This window comes from Sardina pilchardus, chromosome 12 (assembly GCF_963854185.1).
Source record: "Sardina pilchardus chromosome 12, fSarPil1.1, whole genome shotgun sequence".
Classification (NCBI taxonomy): domain Eukaryota; kingdom Metazoa; phylum Chordata; class Actinopteri; order Clupeiformes; family Clupeidae; genus Sardina; species Sardina pilchardus.
The window spans coordinates 12,518,425-12,545,162 of NC_085005.1; the positions used below are offsets into that span (position 1 = coordinate 12,518,425).

Genomic DNA, 26,738 nt, shown 5'->3' on the forward strand with positions numbered 1-26,738 from the left:
CAGGAGGGTGAACCCCCCCCCCCCAAAAAGGGCACATATCTCATGACGTATCTCACAAAGCTATAGATGTATCAAGCATGGACTGAGTATGGGCCCCTGGGCAAAGTTTTGAATTCCATATTTTTATCATTTCTGACAAGTGTCAAGGAAAGAATTGGACAGATGGAACATATACTGTATACGAATAAGACATAACGAGATTTACAGTTTTTGCCTGTTGCTTGAACACATTTTGCAAAACTTCGCTCACTGTGCCAAAACTCTACACGCAATTAAACATAACACAACACTAGGAAATATACCTTTCACATCTATGTCAAATTGAAACTCTACTATCAGTACCTAAACTCTGCTATCAAAACCTAACAATCCCTTGTCAAAATATAACACACTTGTGACAAAATGAAACACACTTGCATCATATGCATATACTTTCAGATGAGGAGGAACACACTAGTCTACTTTATATAAAACATATTTGCTTGAATACCTTTTGCAAAACTTCACTCATTGTGCCAAAACTCTAAACACACGTAAACATGACACAACACAGAGAAATATACCATTCACATCACCGTTTCCAATGGCAAAACTGAGGGCTTTTTGTAGATTGCTCATTGGTGTTCAGTTTTGCAAGTAAGTGCATTCAGGTGTGTATTTGAGAGGTTGCAATTACCCGATGTGTTTTGTATTTTGGATACATGTGTTTACCAAATGGTACTCTGAGATTTCATTTTTGAACAAAGTGTCTTATGTATGACATAGAGAGTAGTATGCAGGACCAAGTGTGTTGCATAAAGCAGTAAGTGTGTTGCAGAATTGCAACTAGAGTGCAAAGCAGCACTTTTGTTTAAGGTATAGGTACATGTGTTTGAGATATGGCAACAAAACTTGCAACAAAAAAAAAAGTTGTGTTACTTTAGTCCAATCATGGGTCTAGTGTTCAAGCAACGGGCAAAAACTGTAATGATTTAAATAAACAGATTTAAGCCATCTTGCTGTGAAAAAAGATGGCAATTACAAAGCAAGATTATCGCACATATCACACCTGTGTTATTTGACTGAGGGTGAATAACATAACCCATGTTTAAGTGAACATAATGTAGCTTGACCTAAAGAGTTGGTAGGTCAGTCCTGGAGGGAGATTCGGGTGTCATTTGAAACAGAAACAGTAAGGCAATGACTTGCTAGAGAGACATTGAAATTAAGACTAAATGTTTCTCGTCGTTTTCAGTTCCTTTAGTTCCTAGAGGGCACATAAGGAAAACTATAGGGCATTGTATCTCATTGTGCTGGGATTTGTTCCTTTCCATTGGGGCACTGCAGTGCTTTACTTCACTGCATCACATTTGACCCACTAGAGGAGCAACTATGTTGGCACTTTTTTATGCGCTCTCACATGTAGTGCAATAGGCTATTCAACGGCATTCTGTACTGGGAATTACACCCTTGTAGAGACTGGCATGTAGGGCCAGCATAGAGGGCACTCCATAATGGCACCCCTTTCAAATGGAAGGCTACATAGGCAACGCTAAGTATAGGTGCATCTACAGTAGGGTGTTGCATTATTTACAACATCAGAAAGGCACTCATTAAGACAGGTTCTTCAAAATGATTGTTTGTGTTTTTTTGTTTTGTTTAGCAGGGGGAGCACCAGTGTGTGGTAGTTGTAGCCTAATAGTGTTCAGAGTGAATTATCTGGAGAAAGTTCTGTACATATCATTTGAACCCACTGTTACCATTTTGCAGAAAATAAAGGCCTGCATGTGTAACCTTTCATATCTCGCACCATACTAAATGTACCGTTTCTAGTTCCTGTTGACACCTACAGTAGGCTATATCAATTCAGAAGAGGTGTCACTTTCTAGGTGTGATCTGATTACCAACTACAGTGCCTCTTCATTTCACGTTGAACATTGTGAAACATGAACTAATGCAGCGGCACATCTAAATAAATATATTAAGCTACAGGGGATATTTACTTAAAGACCTATTTATGTATCCATTCCCATCCGCAATATTCTGGAGTTGACACCTGTCTTCTAAGTGTGTTCATGAAATCCCCCCAAAATAAAGGAATATTGTCAAATGCAGCAAACATCTTTTATACAGACCTATTTTTGCAAGGCTGTTTTCCTAAACACTGCTTTGCATAAAAATAATGTAATGCTATGTAGGCCTAATTTGATTTTGTAAATCGCGTGGACTTTAAAGGAAAACTGCTTATTTTCATCTAAGTCATTTCTCTGCTGTCTGTAGCTATGTGTCATATCACCATAAATCTATAAATTATTGTAGGTCATGCCATAAACTCGCGAACAAGTTTCATTTACAAGTTAGTAAGATACGCTTCCATTTTCCATCACTAGATGTCAATATTGTGTCATCGATCCTGAACTCAAACCTACCCGAGTAGCCTTCAATTTCTCACTGTTGCTGCAAAACTAAATGTCGCAATTACTGCAAAGTTTTGCTCAAATGAAACATAGATTTTTGTAAGAATAAATAAGGATACAATATCAGACCCTTTCCCCCATGATGATGACTGCCATATTGGCGTTACAAACTAATCGTATTTCTGTGGAGGATTCTTTGAATGCTGTGTCCCCATTAGAAAGTCTCTGGTTTAGGTTGGTGTGGAAGTGTAACATGTGATGGCACAGTGATATCTCCTGTGCCATTAGAGATATCCTTAGCCTATACCATACCCTAGCGTAAAAGTACTAATAACGGCGAGGGTAAGTGAATACAAAAATGACATTTTCATAGTGGTGATGGTGATGGTTTGATGGAGTTGCTCCGCCAACACAAAGTATTCTTCACGTATGGATCGTTCAAGGCCTCCTATTGGTTGAGCTGTCTTCTCCTTAGTCCCGTGGAATCCAATTCAGCACTTGCGAGTTGACAGTGGCAGAAGTAGACTAGGCTACACTACGCGATACTTCTCAAACTGAAGAGGACAATCACCTACTCTGAAGTCGGATGAACTGCACATTCTGGAAGCGTATTCTATTGTCTGCCCGGCGATTGTTGTGACTTTCGTTTAGCCTACTCTATATTTATTTTGTTTTGCGTAAGACGAGCGGAGGGCAGATTTTTCTCATTGCGCACAGCGAGAGGGTCATGCGTCTCTGCTGGAATGTCTAACCTGAGATAACATTGTGGAACACCTCGGGATCTGGATACCAGGTCACCGCTGGCCACGATTGGATACTCTTGCTATCATCCAGTCTCGGAACCGGACCCATACATAAGGCTTTAACATGTCTGACCGGGTCTCCGTTGTGGAGTTTATGGACATTACCAATGAGGATTATAAAGCCCCCACAACCTCAATTTTTACTACTCGGATGACCAACTGTCGGAATACAGTGACCGCTTTGGAAGAGGTGAGTTGGTTTCGTGTGCTATATGTGAAAGCTCACTGACACCCATGGGAAAGAGTTGTTTCTGGGGTGCGGCTGGGTGCGTCCACGCTGAAAGCAGGCATGCAGCTCTCTCTGACTGTCTATAACTGTCTTAAGCAATCCCGCTCTGGAATGACTTGCAATCAGCTGTGACTGCATAAGAGAGGAACATTACTTCCTGCTTGTGAAATTAAAACTTTGACCCTCATCCTTCACTTGTTGAGGTGTAGGCTATACCTCGTCCTCTCTGGATAAAGCACGACATGCTGAATTGCGGCAATCCATGCTAGTCTGTAACAGTTCACAAATTCTACTTTTACTTTCCAAAGTGGATTGGCATAAGCGACTCGGCGAATATCTCCAGTTTTGAGCAACAGTTTTAAAACGTTGCTATAACATTACTACGAGTCTGTACATGTCTAGGCGCCATTAAATGGATAGTTCAGAACAATATAATGCGTATTACCCTAACTCACTCTATCTGTATGCGTTTGAAGTAGCATATGTTGAAACTGTACATGCGTAAATGCTGAGATTCTGGTTTGTTTTGAGTTGGACAGAGGAATTAAGAAATCAGCTATCCACTCCCAGCACAGAAGAGAGTTTCGCTTAGATCTGCCGGTTTCACTTCTGAAAAGATCGGGCACTTCCAGTCACTTCCAGTGTGTAAGAAACTGCAAGGCACTTTAAAGTCCAAAGTACACTCGGTTAACACCATGTGGTATTAAGTGAACTTGTGAAAACAACACTTTCATAAGGTCAAATCATCTCCTTGCGAATATTAAACTACTGCCTATGTATATTAGTTAAGAGTAGGGTTAACAGCTTAATTTCACTTGAGGCAGCCGGGCATCTTGGGCATCTGGACTTGGTTGAGCTTGGCATTTTCTTTGTGTTTTAAGTGCCATGAAGCCAAAGGAAGTGACCACTGGAATCATCTGGCTTCAGATGCCCTAAGAATGCCTTATGCCTTTCTTGTTTGCAGCTCTGCCTGAAGTATTACAACATCAGCACAGAGCACACAGGATCTGTCTCAACACCCCCCATCCCCCAAACACACACACACACACACACACTCAAGCACACAAGGAAGTCCCGTTATAATAAACAAATGTGGTCATTTAGATGTAAAGCAGTCATATATCTGGTTGCAGTCAGGTCCGGCTGCTAAGCTATGCACCAGGCAGGTTGTTGTGAGCTCCCTGGCCAGCACACCCGCTGTGTAAACAGAGACACAGAGCTGTGTGGTGCGGGCAGGAGAGACATGACACACAGACTGGGGATGATGTGGCTTGGAACCTCGTCACATGACAAACTGCTGCTTAGCATCAACAGTATCATCATTCTCTCTCTCTCTCTCTCTCTGTGTCACACACACACACACACACACACACACACACACACACACACACACACACACACACACACAAAACACACACACACACACACACACACACACACACACACACACACACACACACATTCACACACATTCACGTACACTTATTATCTTATGGTGAAGGAGTATCATAGCTGATAGCTGTTTTCCCTACACTCAGTTCATGTTCCAACCACAGACACATAAAACATGTGGGTGCAGGCTCTCTCTTTCTTTCTTTCTCTCTCTCTCTCTCTCTCTCTCTCTCTCTTTCTCTCTCTCTCTCTCTCTCTCTCTCTCTCTCTCTCTATCTCTCTCTCTGTCTCTGTCTCTCTCCCTCTCTCACTCTCCCCCTCTCTCTCTCTGTCTCTGTCTCTGTCTCGCTCTCTCTCTCTTTCTTACACGCAAATTTGCACACAAATACTTATTGAATACTTAAACCCCAGCAGGAACTCCCACTTCCAGTCCTACGGGTCAGCTCTGCTCTCTCTTTGGCTTCCTGCTGAGGCCTGCCTTTGAAGCTCTCTCTCTTTCTCTCTCTCCCTCCCTCCCTCCTTCTCTTTAATCTGAGCAGAAGATGGGAATTGTGGGATAGCTCCTCAGGGCAAGGGTCGGCAGGTTTCCCAGCATGCTCTCTGGCGGTCCGTTCCTTCACTCTTGTCTCAGCCTGTACCTCTGCACTGACTGTAGGGTTCCTGTCCCAACCTGTAGGACTCTCTCTCTCTCTCTGTCTCGCTCGCTCTCAAATCAAATCAAATCAAATCAAATATTGCTTTATTGGCATGAATGTGTCAAGTCATTGTTGCCAAAGCTACAAGAATAACATGTTAATAATCAACTTTACATTGGTAAGGGGATACAAATGCAATAATTGCAAAAACAGCAACAATAATAATAATAATAATATCAAAATAGTAGATCGTAAATTATGTTAGAAGGACAGTAATAGCTTCAGCAGTAGTAGGCTATTATACTGTAGAAAAAGAAACTTATACAAAACAACAACAAAAACTTATAAAAAAAATACCTAGTAGATAATGACAGTAATAAGTTCAGCAATAGCCTTCAACTGTATACTGTAGAAAAAGAAACTTATAGAAAACAACAACAAAAACTTATAAAAACGCCTATTTATGTAAGAGTAGAAAATGACAGTAATAAGTTCAGCAGTACTACTGTATACTGTAGAAAAAGAAACTTATATAAAACAACAACAAAAACTTATAAAAACACCTATTTATGGGCCTACTCTTACTGTAAGTTGTCCCTCTCATTCTCTCTCAATATCTCTTTGTCAAATTTTTCTAATTCAAATTCAAAAGCTTTATTGGCATGAATGTAAATGCAATATATTGCCAAAGCATCAATCAGCATCAATTGTCTCTCCCTCTGTCTCCCTCTCTATATTTTTCTGTTTGTCTGCATTGATCTTTTTCTTCATTATTATGGAGACCACATCAATTTTCAGACGGCCCATTATGTCCTGTGAGAGTTGTTTTGAAGTCTGCGTCTTTGTTTTCATAGCTCTCTCAATGTAGAGAACCTCCATAACAACAACACACGGGACCTTTGTCCTGGTCAGTTTGATTAGTTTGTCAGATCATCTCTCACACAATCATTGAATCATTCAGTCACTAATTATGTCAGTTAATAAGACAATTACTAACAGAGATCTGCTTTTGAACAAACAGAAGGTAAGTGGACGTCAGACAGTCTCAGAGCTTAGTCAGTGATACTCACAGGAGTGAGATGGATAGGTGACAGATAGCGATAGTCTGATTCATACATGTTGCATACGCACAGACAGGGTGTAACTTCACAGACATGCTTAGCTTGGCTATCCTTTCTATCAGTTCTTCCCAACACTGCGGTGTGTCTGGGAGTGATTGGATGACTGTGATTTATGAGAATATCAGAATGCCTGGAAGGATTCAATGACCGTGACAGAGACTGATAAACATCAAGCTGTGTTCTGTAAAAAAAAATAAACACAGTTTTGTTTTATGCTGATCTGTTTTATTCTGGACTGTGTACTTCTAAGACATACAAGCAGATGAGACAGTGTGTGTTTGTGAAAGTTCCACAGTGAGGAGTTCCACATTTGTTCCACAGGAAAATGAAAAATGCAAACAGTGCCTTTAACACTTATGCGCCTCTGCATTCAAGTGAAATGTATTTTTGTGTTATTGATGAAGGATGTGCACAGCCCACACTGCTCACCACTTGGTCCACAGCACACACTGTAAAGTCATATGCACAACAGGTGTGGGAAGAAAGAAGTGCTGAATTGTTTTGGAAATGTCATCATTAGAAAACATGTGCGTGTTGTTATTGATTACATAACAGTACATCACATTTGGCAAATAATTGCTCCAAGGCCATGTCTCACTCCATTTCCCCTTTGTCGTGAATGGGAGAGAATGACACTAACTTTAGTGTGTGTCTGTGTGGGAGAGAATGACACTAACTTTAGTGTGTGTGTGTGTGTGTGTGTCTGTGTGGGAAGTCACTGAGGACTTATCAGAGGCAACAACAGCTGGGCTTTTCCCACGCAGTTGTTTCCGCGGTAACTGAATGGGTGCCCCACCCCGCCTGGCCGTGTTTTGATAGTAGCTGCGAGCAGCGTGGCATGCCAGGCCAGCCTGTGGCTGGGGGGTATGGCCGCAGTCGGGGTTGCCCTGGTGCTGTGCCAGTTCTGTTGCTGTGGAAACAGCAGCTGTAGGGCAGGGTAAAGCTAGCAAGCAACATGTAAAATCCCCTGATAGAGAGAATTCCTATTCAGTGAATCAGAATACGGGAGAAGATTAGAGAGGGTTTTTGACAGAGCAGTAGGTCTATTGAGGTGGGAATGCCAGACAGACAGAGAATAGAAATGTTTGTGTGTGTCTGTGTGTATGAGTGGGTGGATGCCTGTAAAAGAATAGCAGAAATGAGGAGCCCATCCTTTCTGGTCTACAAATAAGCTCAAATGTTGTTGTTATCTGTTATGGGAAATTATCTATTTCTGGGTGTTTCATGCATCCTTTAAAATAAACTTGTCATTTGTATGAGAGACTGTTATGGAAGTATTTGTAATTGGGGGTGTTATATCCTCCAAGTCAGATTCACCTTCTCCTAGTGTTATCCTTCAGTGATTATGTGCCTTTGTTTTCTCTCTCTCTTTCTGTCTGTCTGTCATCCTGTCAGGCTTTGGATGTGGACCGAGGTGTTCTGCACAAGATCAAGAAGTCAGTCAAGTCCATCAGCAGCTCTGGTCTGAGTAAGTGCCAGGAAGGGACTCTGCTTCACCACTTCCTAGACCCAGTGTCACACAGGCACACACACACACACACACACACACACACACACACACACACACACACACACACACACACACACACACACACACACACACACAAACTCACACAGCATAATTAGGATGCTGAATACTCTATTCTGAGTCACTATTTTGTGTCCAAAGGGTGACCCCTCATCTGATTTGGGTAATCATTCTGTGAGCAGTCACTGAGTCAGTAAGCCAGCTAGTCTGTCTGTCAGAGAAATAGTATTAACGGTTTCTTGAAAGCAGCCAGTGTAAGATAGGGCACGCTACAGTAATAACTGTAACAGCATGCAAAAATGCTACTATCGATGCAAAATAGTGTTGCCATAATCATCTCAGGAGTAATATAATTGTTTTTGCCAGCCATTTGCTGACAACAGAACATTATCATATTGCATGAAAACTGTCAGTGATACTTTTCATCTTTGAAAGTTATACATATGTTTTATCATAACTGTTTGTCAGAATTCAGAATACAATAGTTAGAATGTCAATATTGGATCTATTGCTCCATTAGTCACACTTGTTTTTCATTATTGGATGATTGTCACAAACAAGGAAGACTGACAGAGTTGGTATGGTTTCCGTCCATGAAATGTAAAACTTCTTCAAGTTTCTTGCGTGGTTTTAACACATGTTGTATGTTTGTACTCATGTGTTGTAGTTTGTTACTCATGTATTGACACACTATGCAAGTTCGCTTTTTCCTCAGCCATACCAGCTATAGCAGCAGCTCTCCACACAGATTTGTCATCACTTTAAGCTTTTTGCCATGTGACAGTCTCTTTCTAGTAAATGAACTCATTTTAAACTCCCATCTCACTGGGTCAGACTCGAGTCTCGGCCCCTGTGGGCTTGTGGGCCCAAATATGGGTCCTGTAGCCAGTGCCTCTGTTTTTAGGTACCTCTGTGTTAATAGTAGCCTGTAACAACTTCATTATTGGTTTGCACTGTTGAACACGTGTTCTGTAAAGTACCTTCGTAATGATCAATTATGTTTATCCACTTATGTATCCCCTCTGACACTGAGCCATACTTTCATTATCAAAAATAGCTGAATGCAGCCAATCTTGTTCCCAATCCCTCAAAGTGATCTTGGCAGTGGTTCACTCACTGTGCTAATAGAGTGACAACTAATGATTTTTGGATTGCTCTAGGAGTAGTAATTGTGTGATTTCAATTCATTTCAGAAGATATTGAGCCATAATCAGGAGAGTGAAGGATGTCCATATACCAACGTCCAAACGACGTCTTTTCTATGTCGTTTTCGCAATATAGACATGATCTGCACGTCCATCGGGCGTCTAATGTTTAGTGGGGAATAGAGAGGCAGAGAAAGAACACAGGAAAAAGGGAAGGAGGAGACAGAGAAAACGGTCACTCCACATTCCGCTCATTCTACCAACCCGAACGACGACTTGTCAGGACAGGTCTCTCTCCTCAGCTCCTTTACATCTCTGCTGCTCTCAGCGTCTAGTCAGCGAGCTTTCATCTATTACACTCCACTCACCCCCAACTCTGTCAGTTATCTCTTTAGACATTCTCTTCTCACCTTGCCTTTCTCTCTCTCTCTTTCTTTTACAGTCCTCAGTGTCCTCACAACTCCTCTCCTAAATCCCACTATGGTCTGTGCAAAGCCCTCCACTGTAATCCAGAACAAGGTTCACATCAGCCTCTAGCCAGCTATTTACGCTGTCATTCTCAGGAAATGACGATGGACTCCACTCTATAAACACCTGAGTAATCTGTTGTAAATGCTTTGTTCACTTACCACTCCAGGTGTGGGAGGACCAGATCAGTGCACGTTTATGATGCATCTGTACACAAGCAGCTGACTAAAGTCCTACACGTACTCGCTTTGTGTTATGACACCCCATGCTTTTTTTTTTTTTTTTAAGTATATTTTTTGGCCTTTTTGCCTTTATTATGATAGGACAGTGAAGAGGTTGACAGGAAACAAGTGGGAGAGAGAGACGGGTGGGATCGGGATATGACCGCAGGCCGGATTCGAACCTGGGTCCCCGTGGGCACTCGGACCCGTAAATGGTATGGACGCTGTAGCCTGCTGCGCCACAGCGCCCCATGACACCCCATGCTAAGCTAATGATGAAGCCTACAACTGTAACAAGTGAACAGGTTGCTTTTCCCTTTGGCCTGTCTAGGTAATGGGAAGTCATAGTGCTTGTGGATAGGTCTAATCTCCCATGCAAAACATGAGTCAATTAAGAACAATTATGAACAATCTCCAATGCTCCAAATGCTTTTAGGTTGGGGAGATGCTTGCACTGAAACAAACGTTCCACGTGTCGTCTGTGTACAGTAGGCCTATGCGAGATTGCTACCACGCTGCAGGCTTCTGTTTATCTTGTGACTCCCATCACGGCTCTGGCGTAACTGACCTCTAGTTTCAGTTCCAGCTATTAATGTGCTCTCTGGTGGTTCTCCACAGCCAGACCCTTTGTGTTCTGGCTGGGTTACTAGGTCACGGTCCCTTAAGCTTTGACCCTGAGCAGCCTAGCGCTAGCAGAACAATTTACACATTCCACAGATTAGAAAGTGCCCCGGGGCATTAGTGAGCGCTTTTGCAACGAGGGCCTGTGGTGGCATAACTTTGATGTGTGTGTAGGTGGATGTGTGGCCATTGTGGGTTTTCATGCCCTTCGCTGTTTGTTCAAGCACCGTTTTAGCCCTGAGGTAAACAATGGTCCGAGCGTCACAGACTTTCCATTTGTTTTATTACAGGATGAGGTGGTCATAGTGAACGTTTTCCTATTTTTGCTTCACTTCATGTTTTTTTTCCAGATGGCCTGTTTTCTCACAAATGTTCAGTGCAGAAGTGGCCACATGATGCTCATATGACCAGCCTCTTAGTTCATATTCTAAATTTAGATAGCGTTGATGTTTCGTTGAAATATCACCCAAAATAAGTTTGAAATCGATTTAACAGTGCACCACAATGCCTTATATATTGTCCCATAGCTAAGAATATGGTCTGTGCTATGCTGTGCTCTCACAGTATAGAATTTCAAGTAAGTAAACTTGGAGTAAAGATGCAGTATTGTTATCTGATGCAGTTGTGTGGATGGAGGCTATATTACTACATACATTCCTACATACTGTATTACTACATGTATTGTTTTATCACTTCATCTCTCCTCCAGGTATTTGTTAGTGTGCTGCTTGATCCCGTGTCTCTTCTAGTGGACACAAAGCTCTCAATGCCACTTTGTGATTGGTTGTCGTTGCAGCACACGTGGACAATGAGGAGCAGTATATCCAGGCGCTGGAGAAGTTTGGGGAGAACTGCGTGTACAGAGATGACCCCGACGTGGGCTCGGCCTTCCTCAAGTTTGCTGTGTTCACAAAAGAGCTCACTGCCCTCTTCAAAAACCTGGTATGAGGTTACTGTTGGCTGAGCTTCACTTCTCTTTTTTCCCCCCCTTGTTCTCATTTTCTCTCCCCATTGGCCGTTCGCTTTCACTTGTTATGTCTCACCTGGTTTAGGATCTTACCTTTTATCGCCTCTCCAGATTCCTGTATCTTTCATTGCCATCAAAGATGCCTAACAGAAGTACAAGGACAAAAGAGCTTGTTGTTTGGATGAGGGTATTTGATCAGTGTAGTCTACGTGATATGCAGGACTATGCAGTACACCCACTTAAAAAGCATCACCATCTCAGTATACCCACTTACAATAGGCAAGGAGGTATTAATATTTGGGGTTTATCACATAGTATAAATTCGACTACATCACAGCATATTGTACCCACACACTGTATTTGATCATTCAAAAACTTGCTCATTTGTCCTGATCACAATGTAACATGTAAAAAGATAGGAATCTTGTTTTTCCTTTTCACTGACTTGTGTGGAGAGTGGAGACCCCACCCACATAAATGTGTTATGTGCTTTGCCTACTGTGTAATCTGCCCGTCACTATGTATTTTAACTGTGGTAGCTGTGATCTGTGTTAGATCTAGACGTTTATCTTTTATAGTTGTGTGAGGAGAGCTAACGGGGGTTGTGTGGTGTAATCTCACCTAAACCTTTAATGTAGCACAGTTGTGAGGAAGTCAACTGTTTTTTAGACTTCATGCTAACACGTTTGCTTCCGTCTGATATAGCATGTTCAAGCCTGGTAAAGGAAAGCACGGGGTTAGCTGAAGTCACAGTCACTGTCTTTCTCTGTTTGCAGCTGCAGAATATGAACAACATCATCACGTTCCCTTTGGACAGTCTGCTTAAGGGAGACTTAAAAGGCGTGAAGGGGGTATGTGGTTCAGTTGTGTCCTTTTGCTCTCATCAGCTCACATCAGGACAAGTTAATAGTGAAACAGTTCAAGCACACACCTTATATGGCTAAATACAACCTCTATGTTCTTATTTTTTATCCCTCTGCTTCTGGCTCCATGTAATATTTATGTTCTCTTTTTATATGTGATATTCACAGGACTTGAAAAAGCCTTTCGACAAAGCCTGGAAGGACTATGATACAAAAGTGTAAGACATAATGGTTTTTCTTCTGCTTCTACTTCTGGCAAGCAGTCAAACACTTTGGTTTTGACCAAAGTTTCAGTTCAGTGTCTATTGACAAGGCATACAAGCTGAGTGTGGTTTACACTTCAGTTTATAGAGTAGTCAATGTAGTGTTAACTGTTCAGTAGCCTTAGCCTACCATAGACAAGAACAAGCAATTCATATGGTTTAACTAGCCTAAGGAAACAAAATCACGTAAGTTAGATTTATGCTTTATGCAGACATCATGAAGTGTTGTGTGAAAGTGAAAATATGACTCATAAACAACAATATTTGAGTTCTACAAAATGCTTTTGTCCACTAGCTAAAGCTCACTTTAATTAGTCTCATGAAATGGAAAAAGCACACTCACTCACACCCTTACATAAACCCTCTTGGATGATCTTAGTGGCACTATAACAAGTCCACGGTTATCAGGTAGAGGGCCAGGCCTTGTGTCAACACTCGGTCAGACAGTCAGCGGGATTTAAATAAGGGCTTTGTTTCGGTCTCTGACTTCCCCTTTTCCACAGGGTTGCAAAACAAGAAGCCGACAGTTGGCATAGTCCCAGATGCATATTTAGCTTCTTTTATGTGTGTGGGCATGTGAAGTAGCTTGACCTGTGGCTTCATGTTTCAGCTATGTGTTCTGTGTTTTATTGACTCCTGTTGAAATGTGATGTTGTCATAGAAAATCTGAGAGGTTTAAAGCCATGCTGGATATTGTTCAAAAGAGGGTCCTTATTGACCTGTAGCTTGACCTTTTTTCCATTTTCCATTTTCCACAAATCTCACCAAAAGCCAGATATCTCTAACTTTTTGTGAGCAGTGTATACCTCAACATGAACTTTGACCCTCCAACTCTTTGACCCCTTACATAGCAACAAGATTGAGAAGGAGAAGCGTGAGCATGCCAAGCAGCACGGGATGATCCGAACGGAGTTCAGTGGAGGAGAGATCGCCGAGGAGATGGAAAAGGAGAGACGCATCTTCCAGTTGCAGATGTGCGAGGTACTGGTCAAGCTTGTAGTACACCCTCCAGCCACTAGGGGCAGAATTACCCTGCTGATTGAAATCCTTCTGTGTCAGTAAACCAAATAGCAGGGTGTGGATTGCTTTGCCAAAAAATATTACCTTTGGAAAGGGAAAATATTTATGCCCATTTCTTTCGTCTGTATTTCAGTATCTTCTCAAAGTGAATGAAATCAAAGTGAAGAAAGGCGTGGATCTTCTCCAGAACCTTATCAAGTATTTCCATGCACAGTGCAAGTAAGCCACAGTGTTCATTTCCATCCTGTTATAAGAATGTCACTTGGGATGAATAAAGTATCTATCTATCTATCTATCTATCTATCTATCTATCTATACTTCCTCATTGTGTTATTAGGGAATGCATATTGGTCATTTATGATGTGTGACTGCACCTCATCAGTGCAATTACAGTGAGAATGTTTACCTTTAATGTCACAGCTTCTTCCAAGATGGTCTGAAGGTGGTGGATAGCCTCAAACCTACCATGGAGAAGCTCTCTACAGACCTCTCAGCAGTAAGTCGGGTGATTGTATTGTTGAAAAGAGCAACGATGTCAGTGTTTTTTTTTTAAATTATTATTATTATTATAAGCTGTTAAAGCTAATGACGACATGACCTTTTGCACAATCCTTTACTTGTAAAAAAACGATTCTTTATAATCAAATTCACAGAATATGCACAAGGAATTTAGTGGAATGGAATTGGACTGTCCTTTTTTGATTGGATTTTGTTTTATGTCAGAGGAGATTGTGCTTTGGGGAGATGCTAAGGAGAGATGCTACTGTAGTAAATGGCCTCTCGAAAAGGCAGATAGGGCCACTCATGGCCATATATAGTACTCAGTCCAAAACCTCACGTGGGAAACACAGTCTGAAATTAGTCTGCGGTCGACCCAGCAGGCTTTGCCAACACACTGATAAGAGAACTGAAAGGTGCCAAGAAAGTGCATGGGTTCTGCCTGTGGAAGGAGTGAAGTAGTCAAAAGAGTGGTGGAGTGTCTGTGTTGTGCTTCTATACTTTCTTTGCAGATGTGTAACACATATCAATACTAAACTGACAGGCATTAAAACTCTCATTGTTTGAGAGTCCCAGCAAGCAAGAAGTAAATTCACAGTGTTCTTCTATGGCAACGAGAATGAACATCTCAGCTGTTGCCATGGCACAAGGCATTGGATGTAAACAAAGTGTGCACCGCAACATGTGTGTTACAGTATGTGTGTCTCTTATGATTTGCTCTGTGACAGATCAAGCAGAGCCAGGACGGGGAGAGGAAGCAGTTGGCACAGCTCCGGGATGCGCTCAAGTCCTCCCTGCAGGCAGATGCAAAGGAGGTGAGTGCCGTTTTCTGAAGAAGACGTTGGAGAAATGAGTAATGTCTCTCTTTAAATGTTCCCAGTGGTTCACTTGTTGTTATCGGGTTGGCTCTTTTACCAGGATGCCCAATCCAAACAAAATCCTGGCTACAGTCTTCATCAGCTCCAGGGGAACAAGGCCCACGGGACGGAACGTTCTGGAATGCTGTCCAAGAGAAGTGAAGGGTAGGTGGACCTTTGTGGAATCATGAGTTATAACTGTGCTATCCATTGCCAGGAAGGGAGATGATGTTGGCACACACACACACGCACACACACACACACACACGCACACACACACACACACACACACACACACTGATCAGTTCTCTCACTCACTGTCTGCTTCTTGTCCAGTCTGCGAAGGGTCTGGCAGAAGAGGAAATGTTCTGTGCGAAACGGGTTCCTCACCATATCTCACGGAACGGTAAGAACACATTCAAAGTGAGGAGCACTATGCATTCTCTAGCTGCTCTCACCTACACAATCTATCTGATGATACATACTATACCATATCGCAGTTTAATGCACCCAGTTTCCTTAATCATATCACATGTATATTTAATCAACTGTTCTAATTTAGGCAAACAGACCACCCGCCAAATTGAACCTGCTGACCTGTCAGGTGAAGCACAACCCAGATGAGAAGAAGAGCTTTGACCTGATCTCACGTGAGATTCCATTCTTTACACATATTTTACCCAGCCATAGACCTCTGAAGTTCGCTTACAAAAACGAAGCCAAAGCTGTCATATGATGCTAAAAAATCGTAAGTACCCTCCGAAGATTTTGTAGGTGAACTTCAGAGGTCTATCACCAAAGCTTCCACACAAACCTAGTCAGAGTGAAGCTGCTTCACTGGTAAAATGTCAGGCTACTGAAGCCATCATCTCCATTTGAATGGACCCGTATCAATGTCTGTGAAGCAGAAGAAGCACATAAAGTCCAAAGATGATACTTCCATGATGTTTCCCATCATTTCCTGTATTGGGTCTGCTATTAAGTTAACACTGTTGCTCTCTCCTCCCCTTTGTCACCCAGATGACAGAACATATCACTTCCAGGCAGAAGACGAAGGAGAGTGTCAGATGTAAGTGGCCTTGAGCATGTGTCCTGTGTTCTGTATTCTATGTTCTATGTTCTATGTTCTATGTTCTACGTTCTGTTTCTTACCATTTGCATTGTATCTTTCTTTTCTTTCTTTTTTTCTTTTTTTAAAAAAAATAATATACTTGTTTTGTCTATCAATCTGTTTTTACATTGCATTGATTGATTGATTTCATAGATGGATTGATTGATGGACATTATGATTGTTTTGTGTCTGAAGTTGGATCTCAGTACTACAGAACAGTAAGGAGGAGGCCTTGAACAACGCTTTCAAAGGTGACCCTGAGGAGAGTGGCGAGAACAACATCGTCCAAGAGCTGACCCGCGCCATCGTCGAGGAGGTCAAAAGGATGAGCGGCAACAGCGAGTGTTGTGACTGTGGAGCAGCCGGTAAGAAACTCTTCAGGGTTTCCCAGGAAGAAAACAATACTGTTTTGGTTTCCTAGGTCAACTGCTAGTATAGAGAATGATGATAGTTAATGGGCGTTGTTTGGGGTAATGCCTTTGTAATAACTGACGTAGGTCGCTTTGGATAAAAGCTTCAGTCAAATGGTAACACACCTGTTATTATCAAAAGCCTGGGGCCAGAGTGAATGATGGTGCATTGTTTTGTTTCTATTTCAAGCCACAAGGCCCTCTGGGGGTAAAAGCGTGTTTGATTTGGTTTATTTCCTGGAGGCCGTCTCATCAGACTGTAGCCACTAGTGTTGACAGGCAGGTGCTACGGGGGGTTTTCCAGCGGGAGGATGTAGCGTAACTAGCCTGTCATCGCTCACTTGTGAGTTGGGCTGCCTGTCAGGTCAAATGAAGAGGTGATGATACAATAGCAGGACCTCCCCTGGATATTTGTTTGTGTCTCAGAAGCATTTCAGTGTCTCAGATATGAAATGAGAAAACACAGGGTAAAGATGTCCGTCTGTCTCTCAGCCTTTCTCCCCCCCTAAGATAGAGAGGAGACTGCAATCCCTTGATAGATTATACTGGTAGGCCCTACAGGTGCTTCCTTTGTGCTGCTCAAGGTCCAAGTAACAGAAAAGAAAACTTATGTATAACGAGCTTGAAGCAGGAAACTGCCAGTTGGGTGTCCTGACCGATATAGTGTATGTTAGTTAAAAAGGGTATTCGGTGGGTCACCACTTCCTGCTTCGAACTCATTATAAATATGCTGTGCCCTCTACAACAGTGTCTCTAGTGAATGTCAGACAGACAGACGTTGGTTTATAAATAAACCGGCTGTACCATGCAGCAAGCAGTGTGGCACATTTCTTTTCTCTTAATCTGAAGCCTCTCTCATTCAAACATCTAGTAGATTTGTTTTTTCACATGCCATTTGACACCAGGAAGATGTGCTTAAAGTGCTACCTGTTCCATAAAGTGCCTGTCACTTCTTTCGGATGTTAAAGGTGAAATCGCCACAAGAAGGGCGTCTTGCCTGAAACATCCATGGGGCAATTAAAATAGTGTACAAAAGAACTGCTATCCTTTATTTCTAAAGTCTATTTTGATGCTCCGGAAGCTTTAGTGCCCAGGTGAGAATATACTATGGTGTTGAGCATGTTAGTCCGGTTATTCATGCTGCAAAGTATCAATTAAGTCTAGGATTTAATGTTTTCACCTGTATTGATGTATTTTCCCCTAAGATCCGACCTGGCTTTCCACCAATCTTGGAGTGTTGATCTGTATTGAATGTTCTGGAATTCATCGGGAGATGGGGGTCCACTACTCCAGAATCCAGTCTCTGACATTAGACGTCCTTGGGACCTCAGAACTCTTGGTGAGACTAGAATCTCGCTTGAAAATCTCTGTGGAACCTTTGCATGGATTTCAATGTCAATGTGGGAAATCGACTAAAGAGTGTTGTACTGCCATTAAAGCTGTTGTTGTAACATACTGTACTACTCTGGCCACCCCCTCAGCTGGCTAAGAATATTGGGAATGCCGTCTTCAACGAGGTCATGGAGGCTAATCTGTCAGCAGAAAATGTCTCCAAACCCAACCCCTCCAGTGACATGTGAGTGACAAGACAAGCCACACCCTGCACATGTGTGTGTGTGTGTGTGTGTGTGTGTGTATAATAACAATGGAATAGTCTATAATGCATTTATTATGCTTTATTCGTCATCTGTAGGCTACATTAGTTATGTCTACTAGTATAGCCTACAGATGATGATATTAGTTATGAGTGAAAAATGACATTTAGTACATTATCTATTCATAAAAGGAAGTGTGATATTACCTTATTGTTAGCTTTGAACAATTTACTGTAGGCCTACTACTTTCATGTCTGTGACTCTGTGTACGTGTTGCAATTTGTAAATTATAGAACCTAGTACAACATAGTACATTTATTACCTATTTGTTTCTGAATGGAAATATGATGGCACATTGGGTTTGGAAGAATGTAATGTGAATGTTATTTGCTCTTCTCTTGTGGCACACAGGCAGACAAGGAAAGACTACATCACGGCCAAGTACACAGAGAAGCGGTTCGCCCAGCGCAAATTCGCCGATGCCGCGTCCCGACAGCACGCCCTGCGGGAGGCCGTGCGGACCCGCGACATCCTCACCCTGCTGCAGGTCTTCGCTGAGGGAGTGGACCTCATGGAGGCCATCCCGCCAGGCCAACACGAGCACGTGAGTGAGGGCCACATTCCACGCGGTAGAGTAGACGACTCCATATATCTGGGCTGGGTAGAAGCCAGGTTTGCATCATCTCCTGGAATGTTGTACAGTACGTTTATGTTTTATGGCCTCTTGGGTGAAATTGTACCCATTGGGTTACGGAGGGAGTTTAGGTGGTTTGCTGTAAATGTCTGAGCTAGTGTTTAAGCATAACAAAGAGTCTTTATGAAGCACAGTGTGTCTACTCTTGAGATAAAACATGGATAATTATTTTGGTGAAACGTTTGGGAGTTCTAATCAGTTTTTACAGCTGCATTGATACACACACAAACACACACAAACACACACAAACACACACACAAACACACACACACACACACACACACACGCACGCACACAGATACGTTTGAAACGGACTAAACCGCCCTCTATTCTCCCCTCATTATGGAACCCCTCCCCTGACCCTCCAGGAGCAGGGTGAGACAGCACTGCACCTGGCCGTGCGGACGGTGGACAGGAACTCTCTCCACATCGTGGACTTCCTGGCTCAGAACAGGTAAACTACGGCAGCCCAAAAGGGTCATGTTTATGAGGAAGGTTTAACATTATGCAACATCAGGCTACGTTGTGTCTTACTGTAACAAGGAAAAGATGGAGGATATACTGTATGCGAGGGAAATGAAGTGGAATTCAAATGAGGTCGATATGAATTGCAGTGATAACAGATCTTTGAATGAACTTTGACAACCTGTTGCCTTTGCTCTGCTGTTGACAGCCATGATATGTTATCACACTGCTAGTATATTTTGACTCTGGGTTCATGCACTGTGTGGCTCTGCAGTGCACACACATTGTCATTATACAAAACTCTAGATAATCTTAGGTCATGTGGATATGGATGTTTGTGTGTGTTTTTAATATGGATATTTGTATGTGTTTTTCATATGGATGTTTGTGTGTGTTTTTAATATGGATATTTGTTTGTGTTTTTGATATAGATATTTGTGTGTGTCTTTAATATTGATGTTTGTATGTGTTTTTAATATGGATGTTTGTGTGTGTTTTTAATATGGATGTTTGTGTGTGTTTTGTGCAGTGCGAGCTTGGACAAGCAGACGGCCAGAGGCAGCACAGCTCTGCACTACTGCTGTCTGACGGACAACAGTGAATGTCTGAAACTGTTGCTAAGGGGGAAGGCTTCAGTCGCCACAGGTAGACATCTCTGACTGTCGAGAAGTAAACCATATTGATGATGATGAACTTCGACAACGTCGCACAGAGAGGAATGTTCACTAAGCAGAGTCAGACTATACGTTCGCGGAGAAGAACATCCGCCAATAGATAGAAATGAATGAAAACAAGCAGTATGGCGTTACTGAATGGACTCACGGCTGCGTTCTCTTCTGCCCTTTCAGCCAATGAAGCAGGAGAGACTCCACTGGATCTGGCCAGACGTCTCAGACACACTCAGTGTGAGGAGCTGGTGGGTACCTCACCTCAGTAGAGTTGAGAGAGTGATGGACGTGATTGTCCTAATGCTGTCAGGCAATAGTCTGTTACATTGGAAGATTAGGAAAGTGCCATGTCATGTTGACTACTGTGTGTTGATGGCATGTACAGTGAGGGGTATATCAGTTGCATAGCCAGCAAAAGTGATACAGATCTATCACCCTCGCAACACTGACCTCAATCTACCCACCTCTCCACCCCCCCCCCCCACCCCCCCCCCCCACCCTTCCAATCTGACATCCTGTTTTTCCCTCTACTGTGATTGACAGCTGACACAGGTACAGACAGGCAAGTTCAACGTGCACGTGCACGTGGAGTACGAGTGGAGGCTCCACAACAACGACCTGGACGAGAGCGACGAGGAGATGGAGGAGAAGGTGAGTAGGCGGGCGGAGTAGAAAACTAGAAAAGCACTCAGAGAGTGCAAACCTCCGCCAAGCGACAACATAACTGCCTCCTGGATCCAGACGGTGATACTAATCACTCCCAAAATGTAATAGTTTCTTTCTTGGGTCATTTCAGACCTTCCCTGAAAATTTCATAGATATCCATCCATAACTTTTTGAGTTATCTTGCCAAGAAACAAACAGACAAACAAACAAAAAAAAAACAGACAGACAAACAAACAAACCCTGATGAAAACATAACTTCCTTGGCAGAGGTAACAAACAACAAACAGCAACACAAACAACACCACTCCTTTTCACTTGTACTTCCACGTGCACCTACACCCATATTATGAACAGTAGTCCTCCGCCATGCATAGAGAACATTGTGTTGATTAGAGGAAAACAATGGGCAAAGATAGAGAAATAGAGATCAGTTCTTCCTCGATTCTCAGACAGCTGTGAACTGGTTTTACGGTGTAAATGGCTCACCTCAAAAGACCCATTTTGCTCCGAAAGGTGATGTAATTGTACAATGAATTCACCTTTGAGAGCTAAGAAGACTGTGTGTTGATATTTTTCATTTCCTTTTGTATCCTTTATTATCCGGCACCTCCGCCTGCATTGTTCTTCCTAGGTTGTCATACATTTGAACCGAAACTATTCAGATCGCCACCACATGGCCATACCATGCCATTACACCACTAAGCTAAATACATAAATGCCTCTGGAATCCAGACAGAATTACGGATCAGTCCCAAAATGTCATGGTTTCTTTCTTGGGTCATGTCTGACCTTCCCTGAAAATCTCATCGAAATCCATCCATTACTTTTTGAGTTATCTTGCTAACAGACAGACAGACAAACAAACAGACAGACAAACAAACAAACAAACGCCGGTCCCCGATGAAAACATATACTGTACCTCCTTGGCGGAGGTAAACAAATGTATCAGATTTAGCTGGTTCTTAATTTTTTGGTCTATTATCCACTCGCATAAAGGCGGCCAGTATAATGGCATTTTCAGTCAATGAGTTTTCTATTTCTACCATAATAAAAAGACACAATTTTGAATTACAGTAATGAGCCATTGGGATTAGATTGGAGACATCTGGAGACTTTGCTTGGAAAATTGTACATGAGCACGTTCTTGTGCTCCGTGTTAGAGCTCACGTTTGCGTTCGCTTGTGGTCTGCAGCCCATCCCGCAGGGCCGGCGAGAGGAGCGCCCGGTCAGCTGTTTCGTCCCGGGAGCTGGCCCCAAGCAGCCCAACATGGCCTGCCTGGCCCGCGACGCCGCGTCGCTCGTGGCCAGCAGGGAGCGCCAGCGAGGCTACATCCCCAGCATCGTCTCCAACGAGACGTACGGCACCATGTTGGACGTTACCTCTCCCCCGCCCGGTCCACCGAGCCTGCCGGGGGGCATCGCCGTCCCTGTGCCCCCACTGCCGCCACGCAACCCTGCCAAAGGTATGTCACGGCTCAGGACAACAGGCCAGAACTCGACACCAGCCGCCAGCCAGCGACTGTGGTGGTGATGGTGATGGTTCTGAGATGGCAAGCTTCATGTTGTTCTACATTAGACTGACTGAAGAGCAGTAATGTGATGTCCAGGAAGATGCTACAGTGTGTGTTGCTGTTATTTGGGTGTTATTGCGTGTGTTTCGATGTGTACAGTATATTGCTAAATGCTTGGTTGGTTGGTTTGACTGGTGGTTTTGCTTGTGGTGCTGCAGGAGCAGGAGCAGGATCTCCAGGTTGGAAGCCCAACTCTATGGAGTCCACAGGGAGACAAAGGTCTGCCTCAGACCCCTACAACCCAGAGACATACATCCCAATGAGTGGTGAGGGCCTCCAACTGCAATCACAGTCTCACAGACGGCTCACTCAGTGAAACAAATGCACTCTGTAACAACGTTTGAGAATTTGATGTTTAATTTTTTATCTATCTGTTATTTTTTCATTTTAGACCCTTGGCCTTTGTGACAGGGTTTAGTTCTACTCAGGGGTTGTTGTTAGTGAAAAAAGTATATATACTTAAGTTGAAGTGGAGTGTGAGGTTTTAGGGGATGTGGTGGCATATGGATTACTCATAGTGGCCTTTTGCGTTGACGTGTGAAGTAGCGTTGCCCATAGTTCTCCAAAATCTCTAAATCTAGTTCTCGCTCGCTCCCACAGTTGTTCCTCCGCCGGCTCCACCTCCTCCCGTCTCCAAGAGAACAGCGACGGTGAACAAGGGCAAGATCTCACCGCTGCCTCCGGTTCCAGGCGGCCCATCGCTGCCCTCCCTTCCCCACGGGGCTCCGCGTCTTCCGCTGCCCCCAGCGCCCACACTGCCCCCGGCACCCCCCTACAAACCCACCCCACCGCCTCCACCGGCCCACCGGCCCTCAGGGCCCAAATCACCAAGCGGGTATGTGGCGTCATGGATGTGTGTGTGTGTGTGTGTGTGTGTGTGTGTGTGTGTGTGTGTGTGTGTGTGTGCCTGGGTGTGTGTGGTTGGAAGTTGGCTGTGTTGGGTTTCATTACATTATCATGACATTATGTCACCCTGTAACTGTATATACTGTAAGTTAGTGTTTGTTGTTTACATGGGTTGGTTTATTTGTATTTTTTAACAGTGAATTTGCAGAATTCCAGATATCCCTGACCAAAGCCCAAATGACCACATCTGTAGCATACCAGCAACATGCATGTCAAAAAGAACAGACAACCCATTGACTCAAATGCACTGCTAATGACACTGTCAGTGACCAACCTTCGTAGTTTGAAAGGGGTAATCATAAATAAAGCCTCTATATACATCTTAACTTAACAATAGTATCTCTTCAATTTGACATACTTATCAGAGATTATATTAGATTTATACACTTCCAAACATGAGCAACAGCAGTTTACATCAAATTAATTCGGGTCACTTTCACTTTTCTTAAGGTTTTCGGGTATCCATACGCAATTCAGTGTTGTTGTATGGAAAACTGGATCCGCTCCAATCCTGTGGTAATGTATAACCACCAGAGTAAATGGGAAATCCCCACTTCCTCCTTCTGGAAAATAGTTCAATTTGAAAGAACTAACAATGCACCCCCTCCCCCAAACTACTATTGTTTGCATGTTTTCTTTGACTCCAAGCATAGTGCTGACAAAACTGACAGTTTCATTGCAAACAAGTGTATCAGATTTAGCTGGTTCTTCATTTTTTGGTCTATTGTCCACTCGCATAAAGGCGGCCAGTATAATGGCATTTTGAGTCAATGGGTTTTCTATTTCTAATACAAAGTCACAATTTTGAATTACAGTATTGGGCCAATGGGATTAAATTGAAAAAATCCGGAGACTTTGCCTGGAAAACTGTATATGAGCACGTTCTTATGATACTTGGCATGCAAGTGTAACTGGGCTTTTGTTTTATTTGCAGCAATTTAGATGCCAGTGTCACCAAAGGGTCAGCTAGACGTCCCCCACCTTTAGACAGACGAGGTATTGACAAACAAATCTTTCAGAGTAATTACATAACACAGTGAATAACATGTCTGAACCTTTAATGTTGAGACTTGTTACATCCAAATGTATTTCATATTAAACCAAATATTGTAAACTAAAATGGTGACTTTCTGTATGGCTGATGTGACCTCCTGTTGATGCGTGTAGCTAAGGACATCCCAGCTCTGCCGCCCAATACAGAGCCGGGGCCTTCATCTCCTCCCACCCCAAAACCCCGGACAGTCCACACAGTGAGTACACCTCTGAAAATGACCCGTCGTTCCCATGAAGAGCTGTGTTACTGTTGTACTGAGTTCTTCTGCATTTGCATTCACGCGTTTTTGTTGCCGCACCTGTAAGAGCTGGACGCATGTGTCATGTTGTGCACTTTCAGCAGGAAGCATACGGGTCACTAATTTCACTTCACTAATTCTGGAACTCAGCTGTGTCTGGTCTGGGGCGTATCCTGTCCGGTCAGCCACGCGTGATGTTTATGTGCCGTGCAATCATACCATCAACCATTAGTCAAAGTTTTTACCTACCTGTGTGTGTGTGTGTGTGTGTGTGTGTACAGAAACATAAGACTCGGAGAGTAAAAGCCATCTACAACTGCAAGGCTGATAACCCTGACGAGCTCACCTTCAATGAGGGAGAGGTGATCGTGGTGGACGGAGAGGAGGACCAGGAGTGGTGGGTGAGTAAGAGCAAACTCAAGACTCAGACACAGAGTGTATGTTAAAGGCGCACAATGCAAGATTTACACCTTTACGACGCCAATTTGATGGTAAACAAACTTGTACTAGACGAATCATTCACCTAGCATAGCTATAGAGCATAGATGTCCTACCGAGAAAACCATCCATGCAACTGAAGAGTGAAGAGGCTCTAGAAGAAGAGACTCTCAGGGATTCTAGAGGTAGCTAAAATACCTAAACCTGCACAGTGTTGCTTTAATACGCTTGATTGCTTACCCACAATCAAATTACTGACTCAAGACAACAACCCTGCCTGGTGACGTTTTTCTCTCAAGAACACAGATTTTACATGCATACCTACCCCATTTGTTCTCACTCGTGTACAGAAACAGACACTGACTAATCAGGGTGTCTCTTTCCACTAGCCTGGAAATCGCGACCCAAATCTTGAAAGATTCAGGGTCTGGCTATGAGTAATGAAAATGGCCCAACTCGAAGGGCAGCACTAAGCATGCATTTGAAAATATCACTGCACACATCCCCAAACTATTCCCCTTTTCTCCATGAAACTGACACCATGTGAGGATGGACAGGTGCTTTTTTTCCCCATGGGGAATTTAAGCATCCAGTAGCTTTTATTACTTTGAAACAAAGATGTTACCAGTGCAAGAATAGAATAAATGTGTCTGATATAAAAACCACAAAAGGATAAATAAATGGCAATAGAGATTAACTCCATAAGTTCTTCTCCCTCAGGTCGGCCATATTGATGGAGACCCCAACCGCAGAGGAGCGTTCCCCGTCACGTTCGTCCACGTCATCTCAGAGTGACTGCCTCACAGTATCAAAGTCACAGGACTTTATATGTGGATTGGAAGCACGGGAGAGAGAGAGATAAAGAGAAGACGAGAGAGAAAACAAGAAGCAGAGAGAGGGATGCGCAAAAGACACCATTTGTTTTCTCAGAGGATAAGACGTCTTTGCCTCTCCCCCATAAGAATTGACATCGTACAGAGATCATCGTTCTACTTAATACAAAAACGTTTTCAGCAGCAGAATGTCTGTTTTCTATGTTCTATTGTCGAAGAGACGTTTGTCACATGCTTTCAGTCGACGTGAGAACCTGATGGAGATTTATGCCCCATTGACACATGCAGACTGCATATAAAAATAAGATGAGCAAGAACACTGTAATGGCACTAAATACTACTGTACACCCTGTAGACGGTCATGTTTCTAGTCTTTTCCTACCGGTTCAGGGTTCAGTGTTCAATACATGATATAGTGGCCAGGGCCATGAAAATCTTGGATGCAAACATAGGTCAACAAGTGGGGCAGTCTTGGCATATTACTTTATTTGCAGTTGATTGATCTAGTGTTCTTTTGTCTGCAACACATCCCATTTTAGTATACTTTTGAGATTTTGACCCAAGTTGCAGAGCAACTGTAGTATTTGTACATTATTGTATTGCCTTAAAAACCGTACCTAAAAAGACGGTTGTTTTGGTTTGTGTGAATCGCCTGTATTCTTCAGGGACAGGATCATTAAACTCATTTCTTTAAATAAGCAGTGACTGACTGAATGTCTTCGGAATATTTCACTACAGCTCCCAAAATAGATCACATGATCCCTAGCCCCCCTAAAGAGTAACTTTATATAACATTTCCAAAATCATTTTGATGGCACATACTCTAAATAGGGCAGATGACACTCTTGGCAAGTTTTATTGCTTGTAAATTATTGCCTGACCTACCAGCAAATTTGGATTTCGCCCGGCAGCTCAGGCTAGAAACCTGCACATCTATCTCCCCTGCTTCCTGTCCACAATCTTTGGGTGCAATCACAAACTAGCCTATCCAAAAGACGCACCGGATCGTTGGTCTGATTGGTTCAAGCGTACGGAGTCATGACAATTGATCATACCTCTTGT

At 43.0% G+C, this 26,738-nt stretch overlaps 1 protein-coding gene across 1 annotated transcript; it reads left to right on the forward strand.

The window, feature by feature from the left end:
* The first annotated feature begins 2,911 nt into the window (after window positions 1-2,911).
* asap2b (ArfGAP with SH3 domain, ankyrin repeat and PH domain 2b) lies at window positions 2,912-26,374 on the forward strand. Its single transcript, XM_062550776.1, has 28 exons — window positions 2,912-3,389; window positions 7,972-8,044; window positions 11,356-11,501; window positions 12,303-12,377; window positions 12,558-12,607; window positions 13,504-13,633; window positions 13,806-13,891; window positions 14,093-14,168; window positions 14,899-14,985; window positions 15,089-15,192; window positions 15,364-15,433; window positions 15,590-15,677; window positions 16,048-16,096; window positions 16,334-16,503; window positions 17,754-17,887; window positions 18,030-18,124; window positions 18,555-18,747; window positions 19,206-19,291; window positions 19,832-19,947; window positions 20,151-20,218; window positions 20,514-20,621; window positions 21,829-22,099; window positions 22,366-22,473; window positions 22,808-23,042; window positions 24,048-24,109; window positions 24,281-24,363; window positions 24,687-24,806; window positions 25,564-26,374. The coding sequence occupies exons 1-28, from the start codon at window positions 3,264-3,266 to the stop codon at window positions 25,636-25,638; spliced, it is 3,084 nt and encodes a 1,027-aa protein (XP_062406760.1). The 5' UTR covers window positions 2,912-3,263; the 3' UTR covers window positions 25,639-26,374.
* Window positions 26,375-26,738: the final 364 nt, after the last annotated feature.

Bases quoted from the DNA above. Each gene is read 5' to 3' on its own strand.
- asap2b (XM_062550776.1), top strand. From the start codon at position 3,264: ATGTCTGACCGGGTCTCCGTTGTGGAGTTTATGGACATTACCAATGAG. The intron at 18,748-19,205 runs GTGAGTGAGGGC...CTGACCCTCCAG, and splicing joins CGCCAGGCCAACACGAGCAC to GAGCAGGGTGAGACAGCACT. The intron at 20,219-20,513 runs GTGGGTACCTCA...TGTGATTGACAG, and splicing joins ACACTCAGTGTGAGGAGCTG to CTGACACAGGTACAGACAGG.